The 11,504-nt window shown below is 39.8% G+C and overlaps 1 protein-coding gene across 1 annotated transcript in view; it reads left to right on the top strand.

Moving 5' to 3' along the window:
* The first annotated feature begins 25 nt into the window (after window positions 1-25).
* Window positions 26-11,504, top strand: part of Rab3-GEF (Rab3 GDP-GTP exchange factor) — a 33,956-nt gene continuing 22,477 nt past the window's right edge. Inside the window, exons 1-4 of the mRNA XM_022854827.2 lie at window positions 26-310; window positions 10,102-10,242; window positions 10,600-10,669; window positions 11,100-11,331. Coding sequence (XP_022710562.1) covers window positions 11,248-11,331 — 84 coding nt within the window. The 5' untranslated portion in view covers window positions 26-310; window positions 10,102-10,242; window positions 10,600-10,669; window positions 11,100-11,247. The remainder of the gene's footprint in view (window positions 311-10,101; window positions 10,243-10,599; window positions 10,670-11,099; window positions 11,332-11,504) is intronic.

Here is an 11,504-nt window from a genome sequence, read left to right as displayed (position 1 = left end):
CCCCCCCCCCCCCCCCTGATAATCGTCGATGTGAACGCTTAAAAAAGCCGCACGCTTCTATCACTGAAAAAAAAATAGCAGAATAAAAATGCATCGTCTACTCCGAAACGTGCAGCTGTAGTAGTATTGTGTGTTAGTGATCAGTCCGGAAGTAAAAAAGAAACGGAGGAGAATTTAAACGTCGGTCCCAATGTCACAGTGTTTATTACAAAACGGTCGGCTGAACGTTCTCAACGACAATCGTTACCGAGGTGCGGACAAGCTGGCCTAAATAGAAAAAAAAACACAAAAAAACTGCTTACATTTTCAGGTACGAACTCTTAAATAGAATGCTAGTATTCATCGTAGGACGGAATGTCCTAAGATTAAGTAGTTGTGTTGCAAGTAGTAGTCCAGGCCCCATTTAGAGAACTGACTCGCTTATTATATGCAAGTCAGTGAACTCCAATATTAAATCACCTTAATAAATCACATTGATACAAGTAATTTTTTAATGAGTGCTTGGGGGTAATTTTTTAAAGAAAAAAATTTATCAGGTTCTAATGTCTAACATATGAGATTGTTTTCATTATATTTTGTTCAGAATTACGTCCTCGAATTTAGTTAAACTTCAATTAAACAATGTACATTGTACGTAATTTTTTTCACGCTCAGTTAATCAGTATTAGATGCCGGTATGCACACAAGTTGTATCGGTGGAATACAACTTGCAATTTTTCTGATGATTCTGTTAAATCTTGTTGACGTAGTCCGTTTTTAGGCCTTTGGACTCTACCCCTGAAATCTTACAGGACTAGAACAACAATAAAAATAAACAAACTCAATTTCGTACTCGGAAACTATAATGTATCTAAGAAGCTTTCTATTTTACTAAGGATAAATTTATATACGACATCTAATGGGTACGTTTATTTAGACAATTTTACCTATGGCATATTACGAATAAAAATTTTGCGTTTGTTTATGAATCATAAACAAGAGGATTATATGCAGCTGCAATTGAAGCAGCATACACAGATAATGCTTCGAGTGATAACGTTCTTCTTTAATGACCCATTTCTGGATTTTACACATGTTCCGCTGGATTTAAAAAAAAATACTATGACGCACCTCCGTGTTGCAATGATTCAACAATAAAAACTATTTTTTTTTTTATATGCTATACAAAGCATTTATGAGTAGTACGTTCTCTGGCTTTTAGGATCGTTGAAAACACTTCCCTAATGATCACCTTTTTGTAGCACTATAAGGTAATTTTTAATTTGATCAAAGTAGATGATTTACCGCGCGTCTACCGCGCGATTGCTGAAAACAAATGCAGGTTTCTATACACGGGAATGAAAAGAACGCAATAGCAAGCCCGCTTTAGGGACTTTAAAACTAAATGGAAATGTTCAAAGAGGCATTTTTGACGGGCCAGCTCATTCAATGCGAGCTTTAGTCTAGCAATGGATAGAATGACCCGAACTGCTCATGAAAGCTTCAGGTACAAAGTTTATGTGTTATTAATGTCAGCTGAAAGGTTTATGTCGACAATAAAGCTAAGAGATCTTGAGTTCTCTTAAAGATGTATTAGCAAGTCGTCTGTGATTCTTCGTTGACAAAAAACCTCGATAAAAATCAAACTTTGCAGAAATGTCCACTGGCCAGAAAATGCACCCCTCTTGTGAGTGGGTCCAAAAAACCTAGCCAGCGAGTACTTAGGTTCTGAGTGTTGCAGTACGATGCCACACTTTTGTCCAAGAAACGGATCCATCTTCAAGGAACGTTATATGAGTGTTCTAAACCCAGTCGAAACCTAAATCGTGCATTTGTCAACTAGATGGTATAAGACGTACGATTAATCGTCTCAGCGAGCGAACTGATACGGATTCAAGGCCGTTGGATTACTATGTATAGGACACGAGTAACGTTCACTCTCTTTGCCGCCAAACCAAAGCTGTGGTCGGAGTGAACCGTAACTATATGCGATAAAAACATTTGTCTGGCATGTCCTTGTCAGTTCGCACAAAAAATTCAATCATATATTTGTTCTCGCCTAGAAGCGGTTTCGATGAAGCGACATAAAACGGGTGTCAATTTCTTCGAAATGGTAGGTTCTCTATCAATTTTTTGACATGTAAAAAAATCAGTCTGTGTTTAGAGGTATAAAGCGAAGTCTACTTACTGCCGTAGACTCGTTCGGCTCCAAGTAAGAATAGAATCCGATGAGAGACCCTGAAATATCTCTGCAACGAACTGCCTCAACGAACCCCATAACGCATTCAGAATGCAAGAGCTGGCATGGCCACGCACATCGATCTTGTCGACCACGAGAAGGCAAACCCACTAGCGTAATAAGAATCGTCGTTTTCTAGGAGCCTATATTAGGCGACCCGGGAACGCTCTCTTCAGAAGAAAGCGCCGCCATTGCACCTACGAAGTGCACCAGTGGCAAAAGAGGTGTAAAAAAAATGGCTACAAACGAAAATGTTAATCAAAGGGACAGACCTTATTTAAGTAGCCTTTATAAATACGTCGAGTCCTGCATGGTGAGTCAGACATAAAAATCTATATGGTAACTCGCTCAAATACTACAAGTTCAGAACTAGGTCTGGCCGTTTATGTCTCTTCGAGGAAGACCGCTGTCAGTGCACCCAGATCTATTTGTACTGTTCATCTATGTTTCGCAGAGCTGTGCGAATATCTGGTGAAAGGAGTTTTAATTAATGGACCAGTATCCAAACATAGAGTTCGTAGGAACTTTCAAATATATATGTAACTTTTGCTTGCACCTCTTCAGTCTTATTATATTGATAGCCAAGATAACGCCCGTTATCGCCAACTAATAGTTTTTTGAGTTCTACCATTTTTGTAGGACATCCGCTTTAAAAGGCCTTGAACTCCTCTGATTCCAATAATTTGGAAGGGTCCTACGAGTCTCCTGTTTGATTACTGCTACCGTTTTCAAACCTCTCCCTTTGGACGGTCGCTTTTGTCCGCAGCTCAGCGAAGTCCAGGTGAGCAGCATAGACTAATCTACAATGACAGTGGCCTTTTCTGAAGACACGAAAGGTTTTCAACTTGCAGTGATTCACCACGCAGAACTTTACGTATCTGTAACGGCTACTCAAATCGGGACTGTCGCTTCGATCAGCATTTTTTTTGCGGTCACCTCTGTGGTCTTTTTCCTATATATATATATATATATATATGCCCTACACATCTGCATCACTATTGCTATATAAAGACGAGATGTAGGCGCTTTACAATTCGATTCGATGACCTTGTGTCGTCACTGAAAATGAATGGCAACAAGAAGGGTTAGGAAAATAGTTAAATAGAAAAAGTTAGAAGAATACGAAATTCCTCTTAGTGCCTGGCGTAAAGTTTGAAGCCGTTGAAGGCGCTAGTGTGAGCAGAACGTAACAGGACGACCCTTATCTGAACGAGATCATTGTTAGATTTGACACAAGAGTAGATGTTTGTGAGCCCGAATTTGCCAATGGGTTTTGGTTTCGAATAAAAGAAAACACATTGTTATTGCGGATTACACGATACTAACCCGAATCCGTGTTTATGCCCTGTCACTTAGGGATACACAGGCGGATATGCAGGTACCCTGAAAACGGAACGGCAGATACATGAACGCTTCCGTATGGTTCCGGCATACATCCACCGCACAAAAACACTATTGCTAAGTAAAAAAAGTTTCCGTTGTTTGATGTTCAGGGTACACGAGGCATATATTGCGGCGTACGCTCCCAGTCGCGAACACCTACAGATATGGACGCGGTCGGTTGAAGAGAACATTGAAATGGGTGTGTGTGTGAGCATAGAGCAGCTGAGACAAGTACTGGTATGATCAGAAAGCAATACGTCATGCGTATATAATGATATCGACGGAAAAGCTTAGGATTATTGATATGGGCACTAACGCTGGGCCACGTGTAAGTTAACTTCTTTAGCTAGTTTTTGCAGACCTTAACACACGTATTTCTAACGTAACTTATATGAAACGATAGAGTTTCTTGAAGGAGATCATTTGTGTACTTCTTCAAATTGCAATGGTAATGGTAGTGTGGCGTAGATATTACTCGGTTAATCTGGTTTCTCATACTGGTTTCTCACAAGATCAGGATTATTTTTAAATCACGATGGTATAATGAATTCATTAATAGGAGTATGGAGTTCTTTTGACGAAATGTACACATGTTTTCAGTTTAAATAGTAGCTAGCTATCTAGGGAAGCTACTCTAATGGAATAACAGTTTTAAAGCCCACTACTACTGTAAGACAGTCTTTTATGAGAACAAAGCTTATTGTCCGCTTCGTGGGCCGTTCACTTTTACGAGCCCTTCCATTTTCGTATTGTATGCCCCGAGGCGGGGATCTAGTGCCGATATTAGTGCAGTAGAATCGCGCGTCTGTATCGACTGACCTAGTCGTTAGAACCTAAGCATTTGTAAACGAGTGCTGGAAGGCTGTCGACCGGTTTCCTAGCAACCTGCAGCTGCCGACCTGCTGCAGTTCGACGAAGAGGGATTTGAAGTTTAGATGCGTAGGTTTAGAAGAGCTGTGACTTGGATTTCTGATAGGACTGAATAGCTAAAGGCTGCGCAGGATTATTACGAGAGGCTGCGAAATCATGGTTAAGCGAGGAGGTTCCCGTGACGGTGTAGTCGTAACTTATCTGCCTACTGGATTTGAGGATACGTGATGATCTGGGTGCGGACGCAAACAACTGTTTCGTACTGGGAGCCAGCCATGGCTAATAACAGTATCGGTCGTAAAGCGGGAAATATCTAGACGAGGAAATCGTCGTCATCAACAAGTGGAAACATTTCATAGAGAATGTTGCACAGATAGTCCTCAAGGAAGTCGTAGTTGTAGAAACAGCCTACGCTTGACGAAAAAAAAGATTGGAGAAGTGAGATGTTCTAAAAAGTTTTTAAATCCGCAACTGATCCTGGATTTTGCTCCTTTATATATTGCAGCATCTCGCGTTTAGACCATAAGGTATTATTACGAAAGACATCCATGAGGGGGCCTACAGTTTAACTAAACAAGCTGGGTCTAAGTGGGCTTGGATGTCAAGTACCACGTTTCTTTCCCTCAGCTACTGACTGTCCGGTCTGCTGCCAGAGTGAGACATGGCCGACGATCTTGGTAGTCTTTATGAACAAAAGGATGTGCGAGACGCGTTGGTTATAGCCGCCATTATTATGCAAATATTGTTTCATACATAAGATTTAGTATTCTTTACACATGCTTACAATCGCTGCCATTACTATTTCAAGTGAAATAAGAAACTAAGAATTTTTTTGCAATCAGCACGATTAGCGAATTAGATTTACGCTAGCATTGAGGGACACAGTTTATCGGAGGCGCTACAGACTAAGTCACCTCATTCGGCAAGTGCACTGTTAAAAAAGATCAAGATTTAACAAATAATGACTTCGCCAGTCTTCTTGCAACGGAACGTTTTGTGCCTCTATCGTAGCCCAGAAACTTTTGGGGCTAACACGCCCGATAAAGGCAACAAGCCGGCTGATTCCGGTTAAACGGGGATTCTCCGCCAGTGGATCAAACCCGTTACGAGTCAAGGACATAGGGATCACGTACGGCTAACGTGTCCTGCGAGGAAAGGGCCGTTACAGGCGACATGAATTAATAATAATCTTGACGAGAGTTTTGAGGTCGACGTCGTAACTCTGAGATGGCGGATAAGTGAAGATAGACGAAGGGAAGGTCTCCTTAAGTTTTGCGGGTATTAGCCGTCTGACTATCCAGGTGCGTCTCTCTGTCGATGTTGCTCACTTGGCAGATGCATAAGGCCATGTTTTAGGCAACGTGATCATATAGTAGATATTTTGGTGTGTTCACAGTCCTGCCATCGATTTATATTTTACGATAGCCATATTGTATCGTCGAGGATGGCAGTTACAGTTGTAACGAGGGACGAGATGATTGACTGAGTTCTACAGCGGCGCCATAAATCCGCATATCCTGACCTATACAGTGACCTTGAAAGGAAGGTATCGGATTCTAGAAAACGACCTAGTTTAGATCAAAACGGGAAGACGCTGGAAGAAAATGTACAATCTCTAAGATAATGTGTAAAGTAAATATGAATACTGAAACTTCAAGATTGAATGCCGATGCCGCGTGCCAGAGAAGTGTCAGCCTATTGCGGGTAAAAGTTTTTGTGGTTATAGGCTTCGAAAACTGTCAACTGAACTCGACCCTTAATTTGGGAACATAAAGGATTTCGTTGTGATACCCTTTAATACACCACATCATACCCACGGGTCGCATATTTCCGGTCTGTCATTAACCAGCGACCGTGCAAAGAGTAGAAAATAAATAGTGTTTCATCGCTTTGGGAAGTTGTATGGTTACTAAGATCGATGTGTATCTATTATATTGAGACGTCGAACCTAACGTTTTCGAGTACAGTTGGCTCTTAACAAATAGCCCTAAACACCTGTAACGAGGAGGACTGCATTTGGCCTGTGCGGTAGTTTTACGGATCCCTCGGCTGCGTTTCAATTGCATGTGGGTTGGGTGTTTGAGGTGTCGTGATTATTTAGTTTAACAATGTGCATTTATTTCTGTGGCTTTGTTATGGACTACTTGTTGAAATCAGTGCAGTTGTCTTACGGCTAAATTTCTGCAGACTGATTATAATGCTTTCTAAGTACCGTAGAATTTTTAAAGAAAAAACCTTGAACCTTATTTGGAAACTGTTGGGCCGATTTAACGGTAAACGTTTCTCTTCGAGTAGCTGTGATGTGGTCGTAGCTTATTCACATAAACGTCTGAAGCTCGTAATCTTCGTGGTACGCAGTCGCGTTGTGTACAATCGATTTTATCAAGTAAGTAGCCTAATAGATGGATTTGGGATCCTTGGTAGGGACGCCACACGTTAACACTACCAAAGATTTTTCGGTAAAATTTAAACTGAATCTAAAATTCAATATATATATATATATATATATATATATATATATATATATATATATATAGTAGTGACGAGCAAAAAAAAAGGGTTCAGAAGGACATTTTGTTAACGCTTACTGGTCAAATTTTTGTTCTTTGAAAACTACAGCGCTGCGGAAATTCATCGAAGATTAGTGAAGACATTGGCCAAACAGGCCTTAAGCTTTTTAAGAACGGAAATAGGAGTGTTGAAGACTAGCAAGTAGATGGTCAAATGTCACGACTCGAAAGACGAGAACGCATTACCGCAATCGAAAAAGTTTTTCGCGAAATCAGAGCTTAGTTTTGTTGGTAAAAACTGGTATCCCACATGTAACGTCTTACAGAATTATAATCCAGATATTGAACGTACGATAACTGGGTACAACATAGATCCCCGTGAAGCAACTCCAAGCCAGTTAAAAGGGTGCTGCATTATTCCATGTGCGGTTTCACATTGCAGAATTTGCGATCTCTATAAACCGACGTATGGGTCGGTTTTTACCGCCAGCTAAAGGGCGACCAGGCGAGATAATAACGTTTTCCTGCGAAAAAATCGAGTTCGGTAGCAGTGTCAAGTAGATTCGGACGTGAGGTAATGGCAGTTGCCATGGGCACCAGGGGTATCTATCTGCAAGTGTTAGGAATTCGCTAAAAATAAATAATGAATGCAGCCCGCTATCTCGACTTCCTCAAGAGACTCATGGACCGTTGGCACGGCACTCGAAAGTACGTAGTCTGGTTACTTGATGATAACACCAGACTCCATGGTCGTGCCTCAATTACTCTCTAAATTGAGCCAAGGAATATCTAACATTGGTTTCAACTCGCTTATTCTCCCAATCTAAATCGGTGTGATTACGGGGCTTTCTATGTACTGAGGTGGACAACTAATGGGCAAGCACAACCACTATCAGTTCACTTCAAGCAGCAATAACTAATGAAATTATATGTACAAATGGTAAGTACATGATTTTTTAGAAGCTAATTTTCATATAGCACATATATGGGTCACTTCGTTTTTTTTTTTTTTTCTAGCAAGGGAACATTTATCTTAAATTCTAGTATTATCAAACTTAGTTTTCACATACAATGCACTGGTGATAAAATTAGCATAATCCGCATTACACTCAAAAGCTAGTGCTTTATAGGACCGGTAAATACTTCGTCTCGTCCTCCTCACCAAAGTTACATCGTTAAAAACAAATTGAAAACAAGCTGGTACGTTATGCAAAGGTGGTCACGCTGCGATGTATAGGTTGTCGTTAATGTAGTACATGAAATAGATGTTCTTACCTTGTTGGCAACATAGCACGCATCGTTCGGCTAAAATGTTATTGCGCATATGATTTATGCATAAGAATGATAGTTAGGTAACTTTTAGTGAAGTTAGTTTTGGAGAATGGGGCCCACATTGCCATTTCCTATTTTCTCCTATCGAACGACATGCAATGTGTGGATACAGCCATTCAGAAGCCGATTTCACACTTCGCAGTAAAATTTCATGTAAACTTGTGATGGACCAGTCAGATTCCTTGACCTGGCTGTGAACTACTATAGAGCATTGGCATTTCCCGCCGCAACCATAACCTTTTCTTAAAAAAAAAAAAAAACGTTTGATGTCTGATTCTTTCGCACGAGCTCATTAGTGGTCTGTGTAACCCTACCTTGTGGGTCTATATAGAGCTCGCATATTGGGCGTGTAGAGACGACTAGATTGGAATAATGCTCTAGGGCCTTGGAGCATTCTATTTATCCGATAGTCCTGTAAAGTCTGCCGCTTGCTTTATTAGCCAAAAAAATAAAAAATAAGCTTTTCAGTAGGCCTCAAATTTTTCATTTAATAAGGCTTCTTCTTCGGCTATTTGCCGAATTTTTATAGTCTAAAGAGATCTGTATATACATATTTATATGCAAAGCCTAGATTACCTGTGGATTGATCCAGTGGTAAATTTAGATGCAGCCAAGCCAAAATCTACTTTTTCTTTTCATAATTTCCATTTATTCGATTAAAAAATTAAGAGTTTTAAAGGAATAATTACAAAAAGAATCAGTAGACCAGGCAAGGTGGGCCACCTGGTTCATCGCTGCTTATCCCGAACTGTACATCGCTCTGTATGAAATGTGTCAAACATTAATCTCACCTTTTAGGTTTACTTTATAGTAATGCCATACAGAGTTTTTTTTTCCATTCAAAATAAACTTGGACTTACTGAAAGCTGAAATTGGTCACTCGTGTATCTTCAGTGAGGTTTTTATTGCAATGAATCAGAGAAAATCAAAAGCTTGAGCAGATCACGAATATCAGTTCCGTATCAGGAACCACAGTGGCAGAGACAGCTGGCCATATAAACTTCTTATTTATTTAATCAAGACTTTACTGCTAGAAATAGTTTAAGCAGTTGGTTAAAAAATATAGAGAAGGAAATTTCAAACTTTCGGAGAGAAAACCGGAACATGAGTTTCGCGGACGTAAATACTGAATAAGAGTCGTTATGAAAGCTGACTGGCCTCAAAGTACACACGTATTAATACTCAGGTTTGGTATATGTAAAACTATAACACTTATTAACTTTATCAAACTAATTTTACAAAAAAAAAAAAAAAGTGGCCAAATATGCACCATACGATTGGCGCAGAAACTAAAAGCAGAGACAGTAACGCTGGCTTCTTTATCTTGTATCATTAGTTTTGCCCTTACTTATGGTTGACTTTACTTTTAATCTGACTGTTTTATACTGATACCTGAAGAGGTCAACAGCAGGCGGCAAATTTTCTTTCAGTGCAATAGCAGGAGTGGTTCAAGTTACCCGGGCTTAATGTAATAAGTTAAATCAGACTTACGCCTAAGTTTACTCGTTGATTTTTATGTGTACTGTGAAGGTTTTTTACAATAAAGTTTTTACGTACTGATTAAAGTATTTGTTATTTCTTACAATGTGGATAGTTTTTTTTTACTAAATAACCGGAGTCAAAGCGTCGTCCAACTTTGGTTATTTGAAGGTAACATTTTTTGGGAACTAAAAATGTCAGCGGGGTTTAGGCAGATACTTAAAAAAAATATTATATATTCGTATTAATATTAAGCTACTTCGTTACGGTATACTCGATTGTGATGAAATAATACATTTTTCATATTAGTTATAGGATAAGTACGATGCATCAACTACTGCAAACGTATTGTCGCCTCACCGGATGCCTGAAGACTGTTCGTGCCTGTAACAATAGTGTCAAAAATACCTCAGCTTTTCGAACGAACCCGTGGCGCCGCGTCCTCTAACGGTATAATGAAAAAAGCTTATGAGACCACTAAAACTTACATAAACGGGGGTCTGAGGTCGCGTAGCAATTAGGTCCTATATCATTAATTGATCTTAGTTGATGACAATTCAGATATTTTGTGAAATAAAATGCAGTCTCTTGCCGTGAGGCAAATTGTCTCTGTACAAAACCTGTACTTAGATTTTGAGGGGCCTCATCGTTTTTGAGTCCTTTTTACGTATTTCTTACTAATCACTCCAAGTATCGAATGGCATAACGGGCTGACGCGACGCAAAAAATGTGGTTATTGTCTATTTCTTGTTTTTGTCCATTTTATATGCCTACCGTATTTGAACGCTCAACGAATTTCTTTTACAGTAACTTGGAAATAACAGTGACGTTCTGCAGGCAACCACGGGCTCGATGCGCACACCCATGGCTCGTTCCGGTAAGCCTTACAGCGCGCCTTATTAACAGTTGAATTTTTGTAGCAAGTGATTCTGAATACTTTTATACGTTTGCGTATATGCTACATGCAAGTCCTAAACATATAAGGTATATTTACAACGGTTATTTACTACTTGTGAAATTAAATGTCTGCAGCGCGTTATGAGCTTTTTATCTTTTTTGTACTCCTTTTTCAATGATTAGTATTTCTTTTCTATTTAAAATCGTCTGGTCGTTTAATTTATATTCATTATTTAGCTTATTGTATCGAGCCTTACATCACGGGTATTTTACTCAGTGATTTTTGCAAAATCGCGAGCACAAATTTCCGGAAGGGCATGCTCTCGCCTTGTAGCATATCTGGCATGTCATAGCTTTTGTGAGAACAATAATGACCACAACCTAATAAAAATTCGTGTTATTACCCATAGGACCGGCAGACGCCAGTACAGCTTCCTGCAGCTGAAACGCGAAGCCGCCCTATCGATATACCTGAACCTTCAGAAATTTCAGAATATCAGAGCAGACTCCTAGCAGAGTCTGCTCAAACTGCGCACGCGACCCTAGTAAAAGGTGCCAATGGATATCGTGGGAAAATATTTCTGTCCACGTCTGGTCGACTACCTCGTTGTTGTTGGCGCCAGCTCCAACCATCACAAGAAGGTTGGAAGTATTGCAATTATTTGTTAATGGCTGAGCTCATTGTGCGCTAAGCAGTTAATATATTAGCTTCTACAAGCGTTACGTTTGTCCTAAATGGGCATATGACCTCACTAGCCTCCATCGTGTTCCCAAGCCTAAACTGGTTACCTACTTTTGCATGTGGGGTTCCATTA

This window comes from Varroa jacobsoni, unplaced genomic scaffold, assembly GCF_002532875.2.
Source record: "Varroa jacobsoni isolate VJ856 unplaced genomic scaffold, vjacob_1.0 scaffold_193, whole genome shotgun sequence".
NCBI lineage: Eukaryota > Metazoa > Arthropoda > Arachnida > Mesostigmata > Varroidae > Varroa > Varroa jacobsoni.
The sequence above is the reverse complement of the archived record's forward strand: the minus strand, read 5'-3'. Positions and strand labels throughout refer to the sequence as shown.